Raw genomic sequence first — 23,550 nt, forward strand, 5'->3', positions numbered from 1 at the left:
TTGTTCTGGTTGACTTGTGGTTCTTCAGGACCTATGCTGTCCCCTGGGCAGCGGAGTGTTTCTTGGTGGGAGGCAGGGAAGTGATGCCATGAGCTGTCATCTCCTTTTTCAGGCAAGCGCTCTGGGTGCACCTGGAAGACATTGTGGCGAATGTCTTTGCCCAAATTCTCGCCGTGGTGGATGCCAACAACAACCTGGATCATGTCTCTCAAGGCTCTCCGCTGGCAGAACTGTGGCTCCAGATGTTCCAAGAAGAAACATTCCTAAAAATTAAATACACCTGGAAGTAAGAGGCAGGGCTTAAATGTACAGTGAGGTGGTTTTCCTTCGGAGAGTAAAAGCCAACGTTCCTAGTGTAGCGGTAGCTCACGCTTGAGGTGAAGACGTTTATAACCAAGCCATGGAAGGTCTTGGGTGTCAAATTGCTGGCACCAGAATTTCCCTGTTGTTTTAAGCTGTCAGCAAAATTGGCTTCTTCCCTACTCTTGCCTGGTTTTCCCTGACTTTCCCACCAAATTCATCTCCTTTAAAACGGGAATACACGTCAGTGGGAGTTGGGAACCGAGGTGGTCCATGCCTGGACACCTATGGTCTATCGCACAATTTCATGCTTCTCTCTGTGCTGTTTGAATTCAAGGGCGGCAGATGCTAGGATTCCTGTGTTATCGATGACGGAAGACCCCAACACCTCCCTCTTCTGCCAGTTCCCCTTCAGTTGGGTTTTGAAAGCCTACCTGGACGACATATGGGAGAAAGTCTATCACATGAAAGGTAACATCAGACTTTCCAGGGGCAGCTTTAATCCAGCAAAGCTGCCAAAAATCCATATCCTTAGGAGGAGGAACCATGGGGGCTGTGTTCCTCATTCAAATGACCCAGAACTACGCTGTGCACCTCTGCTGCATTATATCTCCTCTTCCAATGGAGGCATTGTGCCTCTTCAGCCATGCTCTTGGCTACACGTCCACCTCAGTCTTAACGAGGATCTCCCATTTTCCGCTAAGCCACCATAACTCTCTTTGCTGTCCCTTCCAGATCAGCCTGAGAAGCCAACGGAGGAAGTGGCCAGGTTCTACCAAAGCTTCATCAAGAACATCTTGATGCCAGATGGCAGCCACCCAGACGTGCTACGCTATTACGCCAATGACTTTCTCAGGATGGCTTTTCCCGGGCAAGATCTCCCTGTCTATGAGGTGGGCAGGGCTGGGTAGAGCACCATCTCCAACTGGCGTTGGCTTTGGCCCTAATTCTGTCCTTCCTGGCCAAATCTGATGTTCTTGATAAGTCCTCCCTTGCACTGCTCTGTGGCTGCTCCTCAAATGTTATGAACGTTTGGTCTTAATTCTGCTTTAAGAACTCTTTTTTGACGGGCAAACTTCATATGGGATAGCACAGCAATGCTGAGTGTCCCACCTTTGTCCCCTTGCTGTTTGCTTTAAGGAGAAATAATGTCATTTGTTTTACCTGTAGATTCTCTCAAGGGTTTTCCTAGCCAGTGCAGAACAACTCTGCTCCTCCGTGGGCAGGGGGGAGATGGGCTTCTCCCCAATTTGGCTTCACATGGAATATTTCTACCTCCAAGACGATTATCAGCTCTTTGTCGACATAGCAAAAAGCAATGACACTGTCATCGGTGAGCTGCAGGCAATGTATGAGAAGAACCCCCCAGAGATGGTGAGCAGAGAGCCGTGTTTGCCCTCTAACCCTTCCTCTACTGCATTTCAACATGGTGGTCTTCACAACTTACATCATTTAATTACATACTAGTTAATTAGTAAGACATCCTTATGTTTCTGTCACTCTGGATATCACGTTGAAGTCCTCTTGGACACTTTGGCCTGAGAGGTGGGTGGGATTTGTTGTGGTGGGCTGCAGCTCCTTAGCTTGCCACGTCCGCGTGGAGATGTCCACATCCCTGCTAAGATGCTTATGGCTTGGGGCAGCACACTGAGGTTTCTCGAGAACTCCCCATGTTGACTCCAAGATCCTTCTTTCTCCAAGGCGCAGGGAGGTTCATTAAAGCCCTTCCTGCTTTACAGATGCCAGAACTTCACCTGTAAAAGTCCATTTCATTTTGACTTAGCCCTATCAACTCCTCCAAAAGCTATACCAGCATCTAGTCGCGTGATAGCCCTTCCCTCTGTGCCACCCGCCAGCGAGCTCAGTTCTTTAACTCGACTCTTTTTCTCTCTCTTTGCAACTGTCTTTTCAGTTTGTCACTCTTGACGCCTTGAACGTTCTCCTGAAGAAAGTGCAGCCCTCCGAAAATGGACTTTTACCTTTTGATGCCTGCGTGGCATGGCTCAAAAGTGTCAAGTCCATTAAGCCCTGGGTGGAGTGGATCAGTCTGGACAACTACCAGCTTTGGTTCTACCAGAAGAAGAAGCAGCTCCTGGAGAACGTGTTGTAAGTTCAGTCACTCTCTTTTGACAGTACCGCAAGCAAACTTCTTGATGTCTGAGGGTCAGGTGAGCTGAAGGCACCCTCCTCTTGAGGAGCTGGAGGTCAGAAGTCCTCCAACTATCCGTTCCCTCCTGGTCCTTCCTTGTTATCACAAACACGGTGGCAAAGTGGCTCCAAAAAAAACCCAAAAAAGCAGTGAATATTTCACCGTGATCAAATTGCTTAGTTTCAGTGGACTTTCTCCTTGCCTGCTTGATGGTGCAAAAATGCTTTCTGGAGTGGGAGAAGTTGGTCCCTCCAGAGAGAACACCCAGAAACAGGTTGGCAGTTTGTTTGGCCCAAGGTGCGTTGAAACACGCAGCGCAGACAGGACCATGCCATCTCTTTCTCCCTCTAATGCTATCTCAGAAGGTCTTGTGTCTTCAAGTGACCACACACTGCCTGGGTTGAGTCACAGAAATACCGGTGGGAAGGGACCTCGGGAGGTCTGTGGCCCAACCGAAGTGGCAGCCTTCGGGGTGTGTGTTTTACAGACATCGCTGGACCTGCACCAACATTGTCTACATGTTGATTGACCACCTGCTGCACAACGAGACACAAATAGAGGAGAAACTCCTGAGGCTTGTGGTGAAGCAGTTCATCTTCCTCTGGAACGTAGGTGTTTCCTGGGGAAGCTCGTGGCTGTGAAGCTTGGGAGGGCTCTTCTCTTCCAGGAGACCTCTGGTCCCAGCTGTAGGGAGGGCTTAGAGATGGGAAGAGGCTGGAAACACCATCCAAGAGACAAACAGTATTTGGATTCAGAATCCAAAATGAGGATTTGAGATCAAGGAAGGCTTCCTTGAGAATTTAAAGAGCTGATCCAGGTCATTTGCCCTCAGAGGTCCTCACAGAGGCATCCATGCATGGATCTGCTTAATTCTGCTGTCCAACCCTGTGTCCCTGCAGTGGTGACATCCTCCATGTACCAGAGAGATGTTTCTGCTGAACTTACCCTGTATGTTTGATTTTTTGCAGCGCCTCTATGCAACCCCAGGATTTGAGCCGGAGAAGACTTTTGATTTGGTGACAAAAGTGCTGAAGAAATGCAATGAGAATGCCGATGTTGTGTATCTGGTGTAAGTCCGAGCTGAAAACCAGTTGAGTTCAGGGTCCTTCTCCATCGATGTGATGTTTGTAAAGGGTAGGGGAAAGCTGATTCTTGAAGCAGTGGTGGGTCACCCCTCACCAGGGAGGCTAGGCAAAAGTGCCCATCCAGCTTCAGCCCCACCCCGAGGTGGACATTAGGCAGAAGCTCACCCACGCCCCTTCCTCAAATCTGGCAGCAACACTGAGCTGCCTCTTCTTTTGGTGGTGTCCCTCAGGAAGGGTGTGAAGGAATGCAAGAGCTGCCTGCGGGAGATCACTGACCCGGCGGAGCTGCCCTGCGGCCACATCTTCTGCACTGCCTGCATCCTGGAGTGGGCAAACAAGCAGTGTAAGATCTGCAAAGAGGAATTCCCAGAGGATTACAGACCCACAGCTTCAGAGGCCACGAGGTATCCCAGTGCTGGCAAAAAAACTGCCTGTCTCGAGTGCCTTCATTTTAAATATTGGGATAGAAGATGCTGGGCTGGAGCTCCTCTGCTGTGAGGACAGCCTGAGAGAGTTGGAGGGAGTTCAGCCTGGAGAAGAGAAGGCTCTGGGGAGACCTTTGAGCCCCTTCCAGTACCTAAAGGGGCTCCAGGAAAGCTGGGGAGGGACTCTGGATCAGGGAGTGGAGCAATAGGACAAGGGGGAACGGTTTTAAACTGAAAGAATGGAGATTTAGATGAGATATTAGGAAGAAATTCTTTGCTGTGAGGGTGGTGAGCCCCTGGCCCAGGTTGCCCAGAGAAGCTGTGGCTGTCCCATCCCTGGATGTGTTCAAGGGCAGGTTGGACGGGACGTTGATCAACCAGGTCTAGTGGGAGGTGTTCCTGCCCAGGGCAGGGGGGTTGGAACTGGATGATCTTTAAGGTCCCTTCCAACCCGAACCATTCTATGATTCCATGATTCTGTGGTGCCTGAACAAATGGCCATATCATCTCCCTGGTTTGTGTCCTGTTCTCTGCAGAGAGAGGGACGCTGTTTCTTTCCTTGATTGGAGGTTGACCATGAGTCTCGGTTTTCTTCTTCCCTGCAGGGAAGCTGTTGCCTGTCACAACAAATTCAGGAGGAAATGCAATTCCTTCTTCGTTGAGTTCATCACCATGTACTTTTTGGGAGACAGAGAGGCACCGTCTGCCAAAATCATTCAGCGACTGATACAGTTTGTGGCTTGCAAACCCAACCCTGAGCATCAGGCAGGGAAAAAGGGTAAAAGAGCCTGATTCCACTACCTGGCTCTGACCTTGCACTCTTGGAAGTCAAATAACGGGTGTCATCCTTCCTTCCTAGTGTACAAGCCAAAAAGTGAGTTGTCACCCTTCGAAGAGTGCATGGACAGCAGTCCTACCATCCAGTCCTCCCTCCTGAAGCTGCTGCTGCGATGCGGGTCAGCCCCGAGGTTGCTCCCAAACCCCATTGCTGAACCCCTCGGCCACGTGGAGGCCAATGGTCTGTGTCCTTTTCTGCCACAGGTTCAACAACGTCAAGGTTCACTTGGAAGAATACCTGTCCCAGATGGAGGAAAAGATACTATCCAACCAAAGTCACGTGGACCACTTCTACTTCATGGTGGTGCACTGTTTGGAGGTGAGTGCCTGTTGGGATGCACTGGGAATCCCAACAAACACCATAACTTGGAGCTACCACCCCAGCTAAAACATATTAATCACATTAATTATCCCCCCTCCACATCTTTTTATGGGTGAGGAGCCAAAGGAGGAGCTCACCTGAAAGATGACGAGAAGGCGCAAGGAGCTGCTCAGTTATAACCCACCTTCAGACTCTTAAAAATTGTTCCCCTCTCTCGAGCAGGATTTTATGTATCCTTCTTCTGAAGAAGACGTCAGCCAGCTTGCTGAAAACTGCCTCTCCACCGCAGACCTGGCTGCTTTCTGCAAGCCCGAGGTCTCGAGGATTAACACCCTCCAGTTCATTGCCCAGCTCCGGCTCTCCATCAGGCACGTGGCCACCGTGCTTGGCAGACGGATGCTTTCCGGTGAGTCCTTTTGCTTAGTGTAGCAGAAGAACTGTGCCTACCCCTAAGGAGGTCTAGAACAAGCCCCCAGAAGGTCTAGTTTTGGAGGGATTGGCTGGAAAATGACTGTTTTTATGAAAATGGAAGTTGTTTTGGACAAACTTCCTAAGTCTTCAGTCCCCAAATGCACTGTGTTCTCCAAGTATTTCTCTACGTATTAAGGCACCCTCTGTACCTTGGCTTGAAGCCATGTTCCAGCCTGTGGGGAGAAGATCCTCCTGCAACCTAGATCCTACTGCAACCTAAAGAGCTGTAGGAGCTGTGTTGGTGAAGGACACATGTGACGTTCCACCACTGGGGACTTGGCCTAATGAAAAACCTTCTTTCCAGCTGCAGATCCCAATGCGCCTGCCACAGAGGGGAATGAGAAAGAGCAAGACCTGGTGAACGCAATGAAGAAGCTGGTGGTGCAGGCTCCAACTCCATGGCCTCAGGTGTTCCTCATCAGAAACCTCTGTGACATCTATGGGCTAACCTCTATGTGGAAGATCCTCCAGGTGGAGAAGTGGATTTTACCCCAAGGAGTAGAAATTTCGCAGGTGGGTTATTTCTTGAGAGCCTTGTGCCAAAGCTGAGTTGAGGAGGGTAGGATTTGCCGAGCTCAAGCCTTCTTAAATTGACTCACGCGGCTCCCTTCCAGTTGAGGAGAACAACAGGCCCCCGTAAGGTGTAGTCAACCTCCTCTTCATGCCCTTCCACTTGCTTCTTAGGATAGCAATAGCAATGTCCATCTGTGTTTTTCAGGATAGAAGCACCTGGTCAAATACAACACTGATGTTTTCAGTGCTGGACAAAGCACAAAAGCAGCTAAAACCCAAAGATTCCACTGAAAATCAGAGCTTGACTGTGAGTATCCATCGTCTCTATAACAGAAGGTTTCCATGGTTTTTCGTCTGGAATCGTTGGTTGGTCTGGAACTGTTATTTGGTCTGAAACCTCTTGGAAACAGGAGGTTTCCGTCTGTGCTGACGGAGGGCTGCGGCAGCTCCCTGCTGTCAGGGGACACAAATGGGACTTAGCATGAACACTGAAGCTCAGCGGTGAAGCCAGAAGACTCCTCACAGGGAGGTGCCATGCCAGTTGCCTTCACTTACATCTGTTTTGTTCAACTTTTGTAGTCTGTCATGAGACAAATGGAGAACATCCTCCACTTGCCACCTATCCCAGATGAGCTGCTGGAAGACAAACTGAAGAAGATCATGGATGCTTTGGGTGACAGTGAAGACCCAGGCCTGCTGGAGGTGGTCTTCCACACTGCGCTCAGTCTGGCCTTGTATCCAGGCCACATCACTCAGCTCCTCAAGAACATCTGCTTCAAGCCTGAAGTGGTGAAGGTGAGTCACGAGGCCGAGATGCACAGCTCTCTCCACCCCACAGTCCGAGCGCAAGGTCTCCTGGCAGATAGGCTTTGTTTCGGTCAGATTGTTGCTTTGTAGATCAATGTTCCTCTTCCTTCTTGTTCCTTGGGCTGAGAAGTAACTGCGACCATCCAGCCTGGTCTTCTTCAAAAGTGGATGAGATAGATGTATGGTCTTTGGGAAAAGCCCATCTGTCTTCTGACTCGAGGGGAGCTGAGGACCTGGCAGAGCTTTATTGGTGGAGATTAGGTGGTTTGAAGGCCAGCCTGAGCATCCTCCTTCTGCCAAAGGTCTTCCGTCACTCAGATGATGATGAAGACACTCATTCCTGAGCTGGGCTTCCCCTCAGGTCTGTCCATGCCTGAGTTGTTCCGCTTCTTTGAGGGCTGCAGGAAGCAACCAGGACATCATGCTGCTTTTCTTGGAAGTGAAAGCAACAGCCACCTCTAGATCCTCTCCCTTCCCACCAAGGCCGTGTTTGGCCCATGGGGCATTCAGTTTCCAGAATCAAAACTCATAAATAATTAGGACTTTTGGGGACTTTCCTCACATCTGGTGACTCCAGCCTCACGTCTCCCTGACTGATGTACCTTGCTCCCTCACTTAGTCCCCATTCCCTCACCAGAACTTTCTCCCCAGTGACAGTGGCTGTGCAGGAGGACCCTTCCTCCCCACTGTTTGCTTTAGAAGCAGAATTGTTCCTTGGATAGGTGTGATGTGAGCCAGGAAGATGGTTGCCCCACACCTCACTTTGTATCGCGGTTCCTTTCCAAGGGGTCTTACCTTCCCACCATGCCTGGAGACCTGCTTTTTGATGTGGAGAACTGGAAAATTGGTGCAAGAGAGAAGATTTGGAGTAAGTACTGGGGGAATGTTTCTCCGCCCGTGCATGTGGGGGACCCACCAGGAGCCGCCTGAGACTGGCCAGGGGGTGGAGGGAAGGGATTAAAGACTCCTGAAGGCCATCTCTGTCCTTCTGTTGAGTCCTTCTTGACCTCCACCTTGGTGGAGCAATTTTGGGTCCCTTTTTGACAGGCTCTGGGAGAGGCACATGGTGGGGCTGGATGCCGGGAGGTGGAAGCCAGGCCTGTCACCCTCTTGGTGAGCATCTGGCCATCATGTAGGTTGTTGTGGGAGACGACTGACTAACCATCTCCTCTTTCACACGTAGCTTGTCAGTGTGGCTCGTACTGGATTGTCACCGATGTAAGTGTCCCCTTCTGGCTGGTGGTCTTTGCAACTCTGTCTTGCGTTTCTCATTGCATCTCTGTCACCTGCATGGGAAAAAGACAGGCTTGGGATGAGCTTCTCGGGTCTTCTTCTGGCTCCCAGAGTTGCCCGTCACCTTTGCACCATCTTGAAACACATAGAATCATACATCTTGGCCTCTTGGGCCAGCTGTTTCTACTGGGTGGCAAGTGTAGGTGCTCCTCCTGCTGCTCTGTTCCCCTCCTAATGTGGACTCCAATGTCACCTCCTTGCCAAGTGGTCCTTTAGCTGCAAGGCTCAGAAGCCAGCTGGGTTCTTCTCCAAGCCAGCTGGCTCTTCTCCAAGCTGGCTGGGGTCTTCCCCCAGCGAGGCACTAAGCTAAGTGGAGCTGGGACTTGTATCTCCCCACGGGAGCAGTGGAGCAAAGCGGGTGCTTCCAGGTCTTGGTTACTCTCTTGGTTACCCAAATTGATGCCTAGATGTGTCCTGCCAATGGTAGGAAGAATCAGGTCGGCCTGGAGATGTTTGCTCATAGACACACGTCCCCTCCTGCTGCTCGTTAGCTGTTGCAATGTTCCCATGTAGAAAGCCAAAGTCCAGGAGGACATGTAAACCCCCTGGGTGCCCTCAGCTTTTGCTAGATACCTTCAGCACCTGGGTGGGCTTCCAACCTTCTTGTCCCAATGCAGTGTGGACTTCCCATGGAAGTGAAGAAATGCAAGTGTGGTGCCACCGTTGGGGGAACCAACCACAAACCTGAGACAGGCTTCACGCAGAAGGAAATGTAAGTCCACCCTCCCAGCTCCGCAGCCCCGGAGGGCTTCAACTGTCCACCCATCCCTCCCGCAGAGCTATGGGCACAGGGAAAATGCCGCGGCTGGCCAAAGAAAAGGTCTCTGCGTCCCGTGGTCCCACCATGGAACCTAACAAAAGACGTGGTGGGTAATTGCTCTTTCTGAACGCAGCACCAAGGACAAAACGGAGAAAGGGTACATCCTGGAGAGCCCTCTCTCACAGAGGAATGAGCTGGAGAGGTGCCTGTCACCCGCCTGTGTCAGTCTTGCGAGAGCTCTGCTCCATTCATCCCTCCTTCTAGGGGTCCATGCTGACAAAAAGGTGAGCAACCACCATGCCGTGATGGCTCAGCCTAGCTTGGGAGGAGGAGATCTTCTTGAGAGCCTAACGGAGGAACCTGCCCTGTCTCACAGGCAATTCTAGACCTGATGAAAGAGGAACCGGAGGATGTGGAAGAGTTCTTCTGGGGCCACCTTCAGAAAGACATGGCGTGCCTGGCAGAGGCGCTCAGCAGGAACACGGAGGATGCTGTGTTGACTGTCCATCTGTTTCTACAGCACCTGAGCAATGACAACCCAGCAGGTAGGGGGATGCTGGGAAGCTCTGGGAGGTCACCAGCAGGCTTGCAGTGGTTGGGTTTTATCCGGGACCGGTGTCATTGGTTCCTCCTTCCCGGGACAGTCTCCATCCCAGGAAACTGGTGAGAGGACAGGGAGGACCATGAGGGCAGTGAGCTCATCCAAAGCACTCAGCCCAGACCAGCTTGAGGGCATGAGCAGACTAGGAGATAGTTTGCTCCAAGTAGGCATCTGTGTCATCCCTTGGTCCCTCTTATTTCTACATCATCTTACTCCTTGCCGTCAAGGAACACAACAGAACTCCAGGCTTCCCCAGGGTCTACAGGGTAAAAGCTCACGTATTCCATTGTGTCTTCTACAGACAAGAGTGTAGCCTTGAGCATCCTGCATGAGAAAAAGGACCGAGAAGAATGGGAAACCTCTTTCAAAGCCCTGGCTCAGCCCTTCTTCCAGGTACACTTGTGGCCAGCTGCTGCTCGCAGCTATCATGTACCCAAAGTGCTGCTTTGCTGGTGGTCGCGTCCATGTCCAAACATATCTGCTAGGTATGCTTGTGGCCAGCTGCTGCTCACAGGTATCATGTACCCAAAGTGCTGCTTTGCTGGTGGTCATGTCCATGCCCAGACATATCTGCTGAGGTCAAGGTGTTCCCACGTCCAAGAAAAGAGATTTGTCCCCTCAGTTTTGGATCAGGACCTAGTCCTGGTGTGGTGTCCTGCAGAGAGCTGGCTTCTTGGATGCTTTTTATATGCCGATTCAGATCCTCCTTGGAAACCAGTTGTGTTTCTTCCCTTGGAGAAAATCACCTGTGGGTTTCTCCCCGGACAGTTCTGTTCTTGTCTCTTTGGTGTCAAGTTCTCACCATGCTCCCCACATCTCCAGAGTCCTCATTGCTTTTCTTTGCCCTAAGACCCCATGAATCCCCTCAGGCTGCTTTGGTAAGGAGGGGTGGCTCCTAATGACCGTTGGGTTCTTGCAGGAACTGGAGCAGAGCCTTAATTCTGTCAAGGAGCAGAGGATGAGTGAAGGTCCTCATGGCTCCAGCCTTCTCCTGAAAATAGCTTCTGGCCAGACACTACCTTTCCAAGACCTGCCGAGTCAGGGGTTGATCAACCAGCCCTGCATGTGGAGATTTGAACAGAAGACGACCATCCAGACCTTGATGCATTTCCTACAGCAGGAAGTTGGAGAGGGCACTGGAAACCCGTACCCCATTCTACTGGAACTCCTGTCAAAGGTTGGCTTTAGGAACATCCCCTCACTACCAAAGCAAATGGATTAGATTCAGCCTGGTTGGTGTCCATGGGGCACTGGGGTAATTTTTCCCCCCTCCATGTTTCTTTGGAGCATCCAAGCAAGACAAGTCCTCCTCCAGGTTACCCTGTGGTGCCAAATGGGATTCCTGTCCCTTGAATCACACTGAATTTTCTTTTCCAGCTTGAGAACATCCAACATGTCCGACACCTGCCCGACATTTTCCGTCTGCAGAATGCCCTGATCCACTTCTTCCAAAGCAGCCATAAAGGGGAAGACTACACAGTCCGGCAATTCCTGGACCAGCCTGAACTTTCAGGTGCCATATGAAATTCCATCATGCCCAGGACACAGGCATTAGCCACCCCTCAGCACACAGATGCTCCGCTGAGAAGCTGCTGCCACAGTTTGTGTGATGGAGCCAACTCGGCCAACACAAGAGCGGCCCATCAAGGCTGAGCGTGCCTCTGCGGGAGCAGTTTGGGGAGGGAATTTAGGGGAGGGTGGGGGTCTGAGGAATCGAGATGGATCCAGGGCAGATTCTTTCTCCTGGGGCATTTGGGGCTTGGCGAAGTTCTTCCACCATGAGCAAGCAGGATGGGTGAGACAGGCTTTTCAGCTCCTAAGTCACGGTGCCTGGTTGATTGATGTCACACGTGGTCCAACACAGCCCAGCTTGAGCCAGCTCAGAGCATGGTTTGCTGTGACATGTCCAATGATATGTCGGTTGGAGACATCCTTTGACATAACATGTCTCCTGGGAGGATGCTTTGACAGGGCCATTTTCTCCTCTCTCTGTGCCCACAGAGGACCAGCGTTTGGCTTTCAGCAGAGCTATAGAGACCATACGGAAAGTTTGGAGCAATATTAAAATGAACCCATCCAGCTCAGGTACGTGCTCGTCTTCTGGGAAGAAAGAGGGATGTCATGTCCCTCTTTCCTTGGTCATTTCTTCTAGAGATGCTCGCAAGCTGAGCTACTTCTGCAGCTGCCCTTCCTCACAAACGTGCTGAGATTGCTCGATTTCCACCACCTAAAAACAAATTAAAAACCCTCCTGAAAATACAAAAGCTAATAAAAAACCCTTCCAATGAAAGGGTGAATTTCCCCTGGGATCCAGTGGAAGACCATTCAACTCTTTTATAGGCATCACCATCCTGCTGGACCTCTCGCCGAACAACATCAACACCAACACCGCTGTCCTTCATCTCCTCCCCACCCAACCATCTATCAGCCATCTGGTGACCACGTTCCTCATCCAGCTGCAAAACAGCTGCATTGACACAGCCGCGCGGGTGACCAGGGAGAGGCAACGGTGGGTCTGGAGCCACTTGCCCCAGGGCTTCTCCATCTCCTTCAGCCTCCATAAAGTTTCCATGAAAGGTTTTCAGGGCTGGTGTGGGGTTTGCAGGGAGCTGTGGTGGCCAGGCAATGCCATTACAAGGTCCTGGTGGCTTGGTGTTCAGCAAAGCAGGTCCTTGATGGCAGGGTAGGACGAGGCCAGAGTTTCTGTAACCACACAGAGCAACCTTTTCTCTCCCAGATCCATCTCCGCAGAAGAGGTGAAGCCCTCCTCGGTACTGGCCATAACCAAGAGTGATCTGGTAACCATGGCGCTCGCCAACTTGCAGTACGAGATAGATGAAGATGGCACCAAGACAACCTACTTTGACTTCCAAATGCTGCAGCGGCAAGTGGTTCATCGCTTCATCAGCGGAAAGCCCATCATCAAGGCTCAGGTGAGCTCAGCAGCGGCCAGGTTGGCTTGTCCCAGTTCAGCGGTAGGGTTGGGGTCTCTTCCCAGCCTCTTCTATGTGCCTTTCGGGAGTCAGCAGACTCAACTGAAGGCATTGGCAGATGCCTGTTGTGCATCTGTCTCTGTTCCTCGGGTTTTGAAGGACTGCCATGGCCAGAAACCACTTCTGTGGTCATGAAATGGTGGCCTGAAAGGTAGCATGAAGACCTACAGCCCTGTCTTTTGGGAAGGGGAAGCCACCCTTGTTTCTTTGAGAATGAGGGAGGAGTTGGTAGCTGTCCAAAGAACTTCAAGAGGCATGTTTCAGGGCTACGTATGGTCCCACGTGGGACTCTGAATCACCTTGGAGGAGCACATCTTTGGCTGGGGTTGTTGGTCTCCCTTCTGTGAAAATGAAGCCTGGAGCTGGTGGGAAAAGAGGACTTGAGGACACTAGAACCAGGCTGTCCTGCAGCAACTGGTGTGTGCGTGCACTCCTAAAGGTGGAGATCAGTCCATGCTGGCTGTTCCCAGGACCTTTTTGGTCCTTGGGAATAGCTCCCAAGAGGACTTTATCACCTTGCTGGAGACGGAGGTGAGGCTGCAAGTTCCCCAGGTCCTCCTTCACGGACATGCCTTCCTCCAGCCGTCTGGACACCCCTTGATCTCCACAACCCCACAGTGGCCCCAGGAGGCCATCAATCACCTCCTGCAGAACCCTCGGGGACATCCCATGGGCTCACATGTGCCCAGCTGAGCTTCTCTGCTGGCCCCCATTAAGTGGCACCAGGCATGTTCCTAACCATCTGTTCCAAACCCTTTCCAGACGGCTCCATCCATCGCCCTCAACAATGTTAGGACCCTCCAGGCCACCAAGATGAAAGTCAGGAACCAGCTGTTCCAGGTAGGAAATGGGTTGCTGGTCTTCTCCTCCATCCAGACTCTGAGGTCTCCTTTCAAGTCCCATGACACAATGGGCGCACAGAGACCGGGCAGACATGTGGGAAGACCCATGGCCACCTCAATCAGGAGGCTGGACACCTAGCAGGACCCAGTTCTCCTGCGCTGGGGGGGACAAGCAGGTTGGGAGGGCATCATGTTGTGGTGGTCCCAGCCCTCTCTGGGTCACTTCTATGCCCTTCTTACTGCCAGGAGCCGCTCAGTGTCAACCAGCAGAAGCGCATCATGGAAGAGGCCCGCTCAGTCAATGCCCTCTCCAAGGCCCTGGCCACCCTGAAGGTGGCTGCTGAATTCCTGGCAGTGACAGGTGGTGACCCGGAGCGCCTGCTGTCCGAGTACGTCCAGCAGGACCTAAGGATGGATGCTGATGCAAAACAATTCCACGACGTGCCGGTGGGTGAGGGGCAAGTGGGTAATGGGACCCTCATGTTCTCCCCTTGATGGCCACGCCTGCCACTCTGGGCAGGGCTTCACGTCCCCTGTGGCTCCCACCACCTTCACATACTCTAAGGTCCCCAGATCTGGTGTCCATGAAGGTTTGGGGGTTCCCTGCTCAGAGCAAAGAGGTCCTGGGCACCTATGTGGGTTTAAAAGCTTGGCTGAGTGGTGCCAGGTCTTCATGCTGGGGCCACCAACACCTTGGGGAACACCTTAGGCACTGTGGACATCCCAGAGCACCTCTGTGGGGGACACCGGTGATGTGGGAGCCAAGGGTTGGTAGATGAGCTGGCCTGGATGCTTGAACTGGGCAGTTGAGGTGCAGCCATCAGGGGATTTTGGTGGCCCAATGTGTCCTGCAGGACATGCTGAAGTTGAGTGTGGATATGACCTTTCCAAGGAGCTGAATGCCTGTGCCTCTGTCCTTCTTCAGGTGGTGCCCAACACTCGTCTGAAGCACCTCCTGTCACTGTGGCAGGTCCTGGCAGCTCGCAGGTCCATGCTGTTGGTACAAATGAACCAGGTGAGGGCGAGGAGGTTGCGGGAGTAGATAGGGCTTGCTCCCCTGGGAGGAGAAAGGAAACCCACATCACTGCAGCCAAGCAGCACTTTTGACATCCCTCTCCCTTCCCTGGGGAAAGTCAAGGTCTCTGGCCCAGCCTGAAGATAATCCACTCCTCCTGGGCACTTTCAAGACTGGCTCATGTCTTGGAAGCTCTCTGGCCCTGATACGAGGTTCAAAGACACGAGAGGGTTGTGGTGGTCTTTGCAGGATCCCTTCTGCCTGGTACCCAGGCAGTTCCAAGAAGAGCTGGATGCAAGGGAAGCAAAAGCCCTGGCCTCTGCACTGTCCAACACCAACCTCGACATCTTCCTCCTTGAGCTTCACGAGATGATTATGGTGGCACTGTCCAGATTTGAGCCTGAATATGAGTAAGTCCAGATCATATCCTGGGACAACCAGAGCGGTGGCAGAAGTTGCAGCTTCCTGCAAGGGTTTGGTTGGGGAGGGACCTCGGAAGGTCTCTGGTCCAAATCCTGCCCCAGGCAGGTTGCTCAAGGCCTCGTCTGGTTGCGTGTTAGTGGATCTCTGTCTTTGGAGATGCTCGTCCCAAGGTGGCATCACCCCTGATGGGAAGAGAGCTGATGCCCAACCAGCAGCTGCCCCATTGATTCCTGATGCTGCTGGACATACTGGTGTGACCTCTTGCAGGAGGCGTTGGCCATTGTTAACCAGCAATCTAGGCCACCATTGAGAGCCACCATTGACCAGCAACCTTGATTAAGACAGTTCTTATTGTTGACAGCCATGGCTCGTGGCTGAGGGTGGTGGGACATCCATCCCATCTCCACCCACTCACATCCCCCACTCTACCTCACCCACAGGCTGAAGGACGCCTTTAAATTCTTCCTGGAAGACAACCAAGTCCCTGCCACCTCTGTGGCCACCATCACAGATGCCCTGGACCCAGACATTCCTGTCAAGAACATCCTCTCCGTCTGGAGGACGGCTGCGAAGACCAGCAAGATCAATGTCCCTGCCCACAGCCAGGAGAGGCCAGCCCAAGGCAGACATTAGCCCCCTTCTCACAATGACCCTGCTGGTGGCTTGTCCCCATGGTCACAGAAGAAACATCTGTCCCCTAATCCCAGCTCTCCTGGAGCAGCTTGAGCCGCTGAACCCCACAAATCCTGCTCTCCCACTGCCTGAACTTGGGTGAGAAGCTCTCACCTGGACCCACCACTGCCCCCATGAGAACCCCGAGCATCCCCTCCCCACCAACCCTGCCAAACCACAGCAGGAACCTGGAAAATATCCCTGTGGACACATTCCCAACACCACTATCTCTGTCCTCAGATGGCCAGCTCTGCCCCCTGGCAGCCCCAGTGGTGTGCGAGGTGATGGAGCCCCTCTACCTCCCCAGTGCTGGCCAAGGGGTGCTTCTATGTGTCCTGTGCCCATCGTTGGTGGCCTTCATCCTGCCTTGTCCCTCCTGTCCCTTCCCGCATCATTAAACGCTCAAGAACCCATCTTGGTTTCGTGTTGTTCCCAAAATGGTGGTGGAGGGGACCAACCTCGTGTCATGGGTGTGACTGGACCTTCTAGGGGCCACCATGGGGCTCAAGGGGCCTCCAGAGAGGCGGCGTTGGAGGAGCTGGAAGCCTGAGCCTCCCCACACTGGTCTCTACAACTGGCCAGTGCCAAGAAAGGCCACCCTGCCTGGAGCTGCCCCCAGTGGTCCCAGTGTGCCCCAGTGTCCCCAAGGGTTTGACTTGTGTGGTGAGCTCCTTCCCTCCGTGTTCCTGGGGAAGGAAGTCCATGCCCAAGCCTCCATGCTCTCCACACCCTACAGGTATTTATAGACATTGATGGGATCTCCCCCAGTGTCTTCTCCAAGCTGGACCATCCCAGTGCCCTCAGCCTCTCCCCCTAGGAGAAGATGGTCCAGTCACATCATCATCTTGGTGGCCCTTCCCAAAGGAGAAGGAGAGTTTAAAGCTCTCCTGAAGTCTGGCCAGCTTGTTGGTGAAGACCCACTTGGTCAGGTGAATCTCATCAGCTCCCAAGGGCTTCTCAAAGGTAGACCCATGATCACGGAAGCTCAAACCAGCCACACAACCAGATGCTCCAGGCTCTTCATTATCTTCCCTGGGGTCTCTCCAGTATGTTCATGTCTTTCTCGTACTGTGACTCAGTCCTCCAGGTGTGGCCTCAGCAGAAAAGAGGGGAAGGACCACCTCCCTCCGCCATGAGCCACCTTTGCGGCAAGGGCTCCTGGTTCATGGGCAACTTGGTGTCCACTGGGACCTTTTCTACAGAGATCCTTTCCAGCCAGGTGTCTCCATCCTGTCCTGATCCTGGCAGTTGTCCCTCCCCATGGGAAGGACTTTGCGCTTCCTTTGGTAGAAGCACATGAGACTCCTGTCAGCCCGTATCTCCAGCCTGTTGAGGTTCCTCTGGGTGGCTACAGGGCCCTTTGGTGTCTCAGCTGCTCCTCCCAGTTTGGTGGCACTGGAAAATTTGCAGATGTTCAGCCAGTGGACAACCCACCTCACTGCTCATCCAACTCATACATAAACAGCTTCTCTAGGAAGATCTTATGGGAGACAGTGTTGAAAGTCTTCCTGAAGACCAGGTAGACAACAGCCACTGCTCTCACCTCATCTATGAGACCAGCCATTGCATTGTAGACGTTTATCAAGTTGGTCAAGCGTAACTTCTCCTTGGTGAGGCCACATGATGCCTCCTGATGATTTTATCATCCTTCACGTGCCTGGAAACGGTTTCCAGGATTAGTTGCTCCACCACCTTCCTGGAGGAAGTCCCTGCTGGCCCCACAACTGCTTCTCCACAGCAGCTGGTGACGTTGGGGTGGTGACGTGTGCAGGAGATGAGGGAGGCAGGAGGAGCTCCTGGACCACAGCAAATGCTCCCTCCCTCAGGCCCTCAGCCACCCCCAGGGCCATCGCTTGGACAATGTCCCCATGGCCACATCCACTGAGATTAGATATGGCAAATGCTGGCCGGTAATGGCCGTCTGAAAACACCTCCCCTTGAGAAGGAAGGACCGGCCACCTGGCTTGTGCAACGCCCACAGGGCTTTTGATACATAAACCACACAAAACAGCAGGTTTCCACCCAAAAAAAAAGGTCACACCTACTTTGTGGTCACTTTTTGAAGGCACATCTTATATATCACTGTGTGTCCTCAGTGCAGCCCACCGTGGCTGTCTACAAGGTGAAGGTGGCCACAGGTAACACACTCAAAGGTGGGACCCACAACTCCATCACCTTAGTGGGCAGTCACGGAGAGAGACGCTGGATGACCATCAATTGCATGGTCCTGCCGGGGACAGTGAGCGTGGGGATGGTGACACAAGTGGTGGCATGAACTGTCCTGGGGGTCCCAGCATGGGTTTTACTGGGCAGGGTAGGAAAAGGGCTGGGTCATCTCCGAAGTTTTGAGGGGGATGGTGGGAAGGTGCCTCAGGGATGGTGGGAAGGGGTCTTGGGGGATGGTGGGACGGGGTCTTGGGGGGGGTGGTGGGAAGGGGTCTTGGGGGATGGAAGATAATGTCCTGAGGGAGGGGTGGGGGGAAGGTGGGAAATGGTCTTGGGCAGATGGAAGGAAAGGGGTCCTGGGTGGTGGATGAAAGGGATCTTGGGGGAATGGAGGAAAGAGGTCCTGGGGTGATGGTGGGAAGTGGTCTTGAGGGGATAAAGGGGTCCTGGGGGGGTGGTGAAACAAGATGCTGGGTGGGATGGAGGAAAGGAATCCCAGGGGAACGGAGGAAAACGGTCCTGAGAGGATAGAGGAAAGGGGGTTTGGGGAGATGGAGGAAAGGAGTCCTACAGGATGGAGGAAAAAGATTGTGGGGGTGATGGGAAGTGGTCTTGGGGAGATGAAGGAAAGGGGTTCTAGAGGATGGAGGAAAAAGATCAGTCACTCGCTGAGACAAACAGCTCTGGTGCTGGCATGTCAGCAGCAGAGCTGGACGATTGCAGTGAAAAGGAGCTTTACCTAAGCTTTTCTGACGGCCCAGGCAGAGTGGTAGGGACCCACAGCTCGCACAAGGGCAGCTGACGAGGCAGGGCAGAGTCTGCAGCAGCAGCGGCCAGCCCCCACCCCCTTAAAAGGAGGCCTTAGGGAGCACGAGTGACCAGGAGCGTGGTGACCAGGACAGGCAAACAGGACGTGGCACGTCAGCCAGGGCATGGCACAGCAGTCTGCGCGGCAGTTCGTGCGGAAGGGCGCAGAAAGCTCGGGAGGGAAGCTCAGCCATAGTCTCTACCCGGAAGATGCAGCTTCCTGCATCTTCTGCACTTGCCAGAGCAGACGTGGCCATACAAAGAGAGCTCCTGCAGAAGCACACAGCCACCCAGGTCTCTGGCTGCAGGGAGTGTCTTAACCTCTCGGGGCTAGTGGATGGTAGAAGAGATGACAGCTGGGTGAGGTGCGACCGGGTGGATGATCTACTCAGCCTGGCAGCAGAGCTAAAAGAAAGGCTGCAGAGCATCAGGGAGTGTGAGAAAGAAGCAGATTGGTGGAATCAGGCTCTGACCTCCCCGAGGAAAAAAACAGAAGAGCCATCAAAAAAAACCCAAGCTGAAGGAGATCTGGTACCCTTCTGCCAGACTGAAGGCAGTGGCCAAAAGGAGGCCAGTGAATGGAGAGGGCAAGCGAACTCCCTCCTTGCCCACATCCCCTAACCAGGTGCGTCTGCAAAACAGGTATGAGGCTCTTGAGGAGATAGGCCAACCCCTGGATGGCATGGGAGATGGTTTGGCTACACCAGAAGAGATGCCAAGACCAGTAAGGCCTACCCGCAGTTTAAAAACCGCCTCCACGAGGAAGAAGAGGCGGGTTGTGTGCAATCTGTCAACACTTGCCTCCATGGCTGGTGTCACCACCACAGTTTTGGGTTTATTCGACAATGGGATGGCCTATATGGCACCAGGCTTTTTGGCGTCGGATGGGGCTCATCTTTCTGAAAGGGGGAAGAGAGTGTTGGCATTCCAGAGATGTGGTGGGATGGCTCTTATGATTGGAGTGCCGGAATGGAGGGATACAGACTCCTCAGGAAGGACAGGCTGGGGAGACAAGCAGGGGGTATTGCCCTCTATGTCAGTGAACAGCTGGAGTGCATGGAGCTCCACCTGGGGATGGACGAAAACTCAACAGAGAGCTTACGGGTCAAGATTAAAGGGAACACAGGGGCAGGTGACATTACAGTAGGGGTCTGCTACTGGCCACCTGACTAGGATGATAGAGCGGATGAGGCCCTCCACAGACAGGTAAGAGCAGCATCACATTCACAGGCCCTGTCATCATGGGGGACTTCAACGACCCCAATATTTGTTGGAAAGACAACAGAGCGGGGACAAGAAATCCAGGAACTTCTTGGAATGTGTCGATGACAACTTTCTTCTTCAAATGGTAGAGGAGCCAACGAGGAGAGGAACTACACTGGACCTTGTCCTTACCAACAAGGAGGGGCTGGTGGGGAATGTGAAGCTCAAGGGTAGCCTTGGCTGCAGTGATCTTGAACCAGTAGAATTCAAGATCTTTCGGGTAGCGAGGAGCGTACTCAGAAAGCTCACTACCCTGGAATTCCGGAGAGCAGACTTTGGTCCCTTGAGGGACCTGCTTGGCAGGGTAACATGGAAAAAAGTACTGGAGGGAAGAGGGGCCCAAGGAAGCTGGTTATTTGTCAAGGATCACCTCCTTCAAGCTCAGGAGCGGTGCATGCCAAGAAAGAAGAGGTCAGGCAAAAAAGCCAGGAGGGCTGCCTGGATTAACAAGGAGCTCCTGGACACTCTCAAAAGCAAAAGGGAGGCCTACAGAGGATCCAATGACTGATAAAACACCAATATGCTCCTCTCTGGGCATCAGCCCCATGGAGGTGGAAACTTGCCTCTCACCCCGCCTCCAGGGGTGCTGCGGGGCAGAGGGGTGCAGGAGGAGGCCCAGTACATGGATGAGGGCGTGTGAGCTTTCTGCCCCCATGTTGCCCCATTGCACACCCTGGGGCGCCATCAGAGCCTGGGGGCACCTCATCTCACTCTGTATCCACTTTGCATGTGGGAGATCCTGGCTTCCGTCCCCAGCACCTCCAAGGGGGTTCTTCCCTGAATGCCCAGCCTCAGGGAAAGGCTGGAGCTGGAGCCTCTGGTCCTCTGCAGGCACTGTGGGCCTGCCCTGCCCAGCCAGGGTCTGGCTGTGGGGTGAGGAGGGCTGTGTGCGCTGCCTCTTTGGAGCCCCCTCTCAGAAGAGAGGTGGGCAGCTGTGCTGAACCTGAGCTCAGCTCACTGCCCTGCACCACACACCCACCCGAGACGTGCCCCTTCCCCACCGCCATGTCTTTGGGCTCTGGTTTCTTCCAGCCACCCTCGGGGAGACACTAAAGCACCTGGGCAGGGAAGCACAGCTCTGGCTCAAAGGCTTTTAATAAGAACCAATATGGGGGCCCCTGTGTAAAAACAGGGGAATCAAAATCAAGGAAACCCCTGGCAGTTTCTGCTGCCCGTGGGAAAAGGGAGAGGGTTCCCTGGTGCTCACGGCTCTCCCAGCTGCACAGACGTCTCCTCCCTCCTGGCTGCCCCCAGCTGCACTGCAGGGACGGGCTCTCCTGGCCAGGGGCTCAGGGACCGTTGTGCACTGAGCTCCGGTGTCACAGCCTCTGTGTCCTCAGGGGGATGTGCCACAGACACCTCTTCAGCATCGTCATAGCCCGTGCTCTCTGGGGACAGGGACCAGCCATCCCCCTTAGCTCTGGGGGCACCAGCACCTCTCTGGACCTGCAAGCAGCAAGGCAGGCCATTGCATGTTCACCCCATGGGGTGCCTCTCCTGGGCTGTACATCACCTTCCTCCCTTCTCCTCAGCAGCCATGAGATGTTCAGCTCCCTCTCCACCCATGGTCCAAGGAAAAACTCCTGGGGCAGGTTCCCCATCCCAGCACGTTGGGCTCTCAGTGTGACAGTGATTCAACCAGCACCGGGGATGCCACTCCAGGAATGGGCAGCTCTTTATTTTCCCTCTCACCTTCAAGGGTATCCGTGGGTCCAGCTCCTTCCTCTGCCACCCTGGCCATTTCCCAGTCTTCCTGCCCAGGGGAAGGATCCTCCCCAGGATCAGAAACCTCCCTGGCATCATCATAGCCATCAGCTGGGTCACCTCCAGGCAGGACAGGGACGTCTGAAAGGTGAGGGGAGCTGATGACAGTGAGAAGATGTGTTCTGCAGAGCAGAGGATGGGAGGACGTGCAGGGACGTGGGGCTCCGACATTGGTGTTTGCAGCCCCACAGGAGATCCCGCCCGTCCTCCCAGCACCGACAGTGACACTCAGTGACACTGCTGTCCATCACATGTCTGCAGGGAGGAGACATCCACCCCTTCCTGCCCCCATTACCTGGTGCTGGCCATGGACCATCCTCCTCCTCGCTGTCCCCGGGGTAGGGCTGCAGCTTGCTCAGGGACCCCTCTGAATAGGAGCCTGGAGAGAGGCCCAGCAGGTGTTAGGGGAGTGCGCTCTGCTGACCCAGCTTGTGCTCAGTGCTGCTGGGGATGTGGGACCCACAGAGCCACGGCTGCACAGGGACGAGGGCTCAGGACTCACCCTGCTGCCCTGGGACAAAGCCCATCTCCAAGGGCCTGCCAGAGCTGCCCTGGGACAGCCCCTTCCCTCACCCCTCAGGTGTCCCCCAGGGTGCAGGGGCAGGCAGAGAGGGGCTGTCCCCAAATGGGACGCGCAGAGCAGGTGGGGAGAAAGCTTCTCTCCTGGGCCCAGGACATGGGTGCTCCCCACACAGATCCAACAGCCCCACAACCGCACGAACCATGGGTTAGGGGGCTGCAGGGGTCAACCCTGGGTGGCAGCCAGGGGAAAGAGCACTGTAGATGTGTCCTCAATGAGGGACGCACATCAACCTGAGCCGCTGAACCTTGCCTGCTTCTGCCATGCTGGGATGGAAATAATCTCCTCGCACACAGTCTCAGGGAAGGGCTCCTGAGCTCTCTCAGAGCCTGTGGACAGAGGTAGGGCTGGCCCAGGGATGGTCAGAGAGGGGATGGGATCCCGCAGAGAGCACACACTCTTGTCCCCCCAGCTCTGCCTCTCCCACTCACTGACACCCCACGGCACCCCTGGCCTTGCCAGCAGGCATCTTCCCCTGGGAAGGGACCCACCTCTGCGCCCAGCCCTGGCGCTTCGCACTTGCCCGGCCAGGAGGGCCAGGAGCAGGCAGACAAGGGCTCCCAGGATGATGCACATGATGACGGGCAATGAGACTCTCCCGCTGCCGGTCAGACGGCCCCGCGGGGGATCTGCATGGCAGGAACACAGAAAGGGCAGCACCAGGCCTGGGAGAGGTGAGGGGCCGGCACACCCCAGTCCTGACCCCCATTACATACCGGGTTTCAGGGGATAAGGGATGGGGAAGCTCCCACCTGACTGGGTGAATGACAGCCCTCCCCAGCCTCCCGCCCCACAGCTACCCCGCTGCCTCCTCCTGGGAGTTTCACAGCCCAGCAAGGAGCCCCTTCCCTCTGGCTGTTTGTCACAGCCTGGCCCCAAGAAGACCCAGCGCTGGTGGGGAGGACGGGTTACCTGCTGGAGGGGTTGGTGCTGCCGTCCTGGGTGCATCTGCAGAGGAGGAGAAGGAGAGCTGGGCTGAGAGGGTGGGGGTGCAGGTACCAGGGAGCCTCCTCTCTGACACACCGTGTGTGTGTGTGTGTGCGCGCACGTGTGCATGTGCAGACATCCCTGCCACATCCCACCCAAATCGCCCCTCCTGCACGACTGGTGAGCATGGCCAGGAAGGAGCGCAGGGCCCAGAGCAGGGACAGAGCCGGCAGCCCGGGAGATGCCCCTGGGGGCTGCAGGGCCCTGCGGGCAGAAGCTGGAGGACACCCAGCCCCACAGAAGCTGCTGCCCACTCGGCAAAAGGCTCTCCTGCTCTGCAGGGATGGCCTTGCTCTCAGGAGCTCTGGAGCCATGATGGCAGCTAATGGGGTAAAGGGCTCCCTGTGAGGTGTCCCAGCCCTGCCGCCCACCTGAGCAGTTCACGGCCACATCCTCCTCATGGTGGCAGGCACCGCTGTCCCCAGGCCGGGCCCAGCAGTCCTGCAGAGATGGCTCTGTGCCCCGGCACTCCACC

At 54.3% G+C, this 23,550-nt stretch overlaps 1 protein-coding gene across 7 annotated transcripts in view; it reads left to right on the top strand.

Moving 5' to 3' along the window:
- The window catches only part of LOC134509689 (E3 ubiquitin-protein ligase rnf213-alpha-like), a 43,581-nt gene extending 27,666 nt beyond the window's left edge, over positions 1-15,915 (top strand). For 2 of the 7 annotated variants that reach the window (XM_063322277.1, XM_063322278.1), the window contains exons 38-68: positions 113-286; positions 638-771; positions 1,036-1,193; positions 1,471-1,674; positions 2,213-2,406; positions 2,937-3,057; positions 3,418-3,518; positions 3,765-3,938; positions 4,565-4,737; positions 4,819-4,915; positions 5,001-5,115; positions 5,341-5,524; positions 5,894-6,102; positions 6,308-6,409; positions 6,682-6,897; positions 7,696-7,777; positions 8,093-8,127; positions 8,820-8,914; positions 9,096-9,246; positions 9,339-9,507; positions 9,865-9,956; positions 10,483-10,740; positions 10,941-11,076; positions 11,565-11,648; positions 11,904-12,072; positions 12,301-12,496; positions 13,319-13,396; positions 13,645-13,845; positions 14,324-14,413; positions 14,663-14,823; positions 15,277-15,915. In XM_063322277.1, the coding sequence (XP_063178347.1) occupies positions 113-286; positions 638-771; positions 1,036-1,193; positions 1,471-1,674; positions 2,213-2,406; positions 2,937-3,057; positions 3,418-3,518; positions 3,765-3,938; positions 4,565-4,737; positions 4,819-4,915; positions 5,001-5,115; positions 5,341-5,524; positions 5,894-6,102; positions 6,308-6,409; positions 6,682-6,897; positions 7,696-7,777; positions 8,093-8,127; positions 8,820-8,914; positions 9,096-9,246; positions 9,339-9,507; positions 9,865-9,956; positions 10,483-10,740; positions 10,941-11,076; positions 11,565-11,648; positions 11,904-12,072; positions 12,301-12,496; positions 13,319-13,396; positions 13,645-13,845; positions 14,324-14,413; positions 14,663-14,823; positions 15,277-15,469 (4,546 nt within the window). In that variant the 3' untranslated portion in view covers positions 15,470-15,915. Of the gene's footprint in view, positions 1-112; positions 287-637; positions 772-1,035; positions 1,194-1,470; positions 1,675-2,212; positions 2,407-2,936; positions 3,058-3,417; positions 3,519-3,764; positions 3,939-4,564; positions 4,738-4,818; positions 4,916-5,000; positions 5,116-5,340; positions 5,525-5,893; positions 6,103-6,307; positions 6,410-6,681; positions 6,898-7,695; positions 7,778-7,956; positions 8,128-8,819; positions 8,915-9,095; positions 9,247-9,338; positions 9,508-9,864; positions 9,957-10,482; positions 10,741-10,940; positions 11,077-11,564; positions 11,649-11,903; positions 12,073-12,300; positions 12,497-13,318; positions 13,397-13,644; positions 13,846-14,323; positions 14,414-14,662; positions 14,824-15,276 lie in introns of those variants that run through there. The other 5 variants (XM_063322279.1, XM_063322281.1, XM_063322280.1 and 2 more) reach the window with 5 other exon arrangements.
- Positions 15,916-23,550: the final 7,635 nt, after the last annotated feature.

This window comes from Chroicocephalus ridibundus, unplaced genomic scaffold, assembly GCF_963924245.1.
Source record: "Chroicocephalus ridibundus unplaced genomic scaffold, bChrRid1.1 SCAFFOLD_26, whole genome shotgun sequence".
Lineage (NCBI taxonomy): Eukaryota > Metazoa > Chordata > Aves > Charadriiformes > Laridae > Chroicocephalus > Chroicocephalus ridibundus.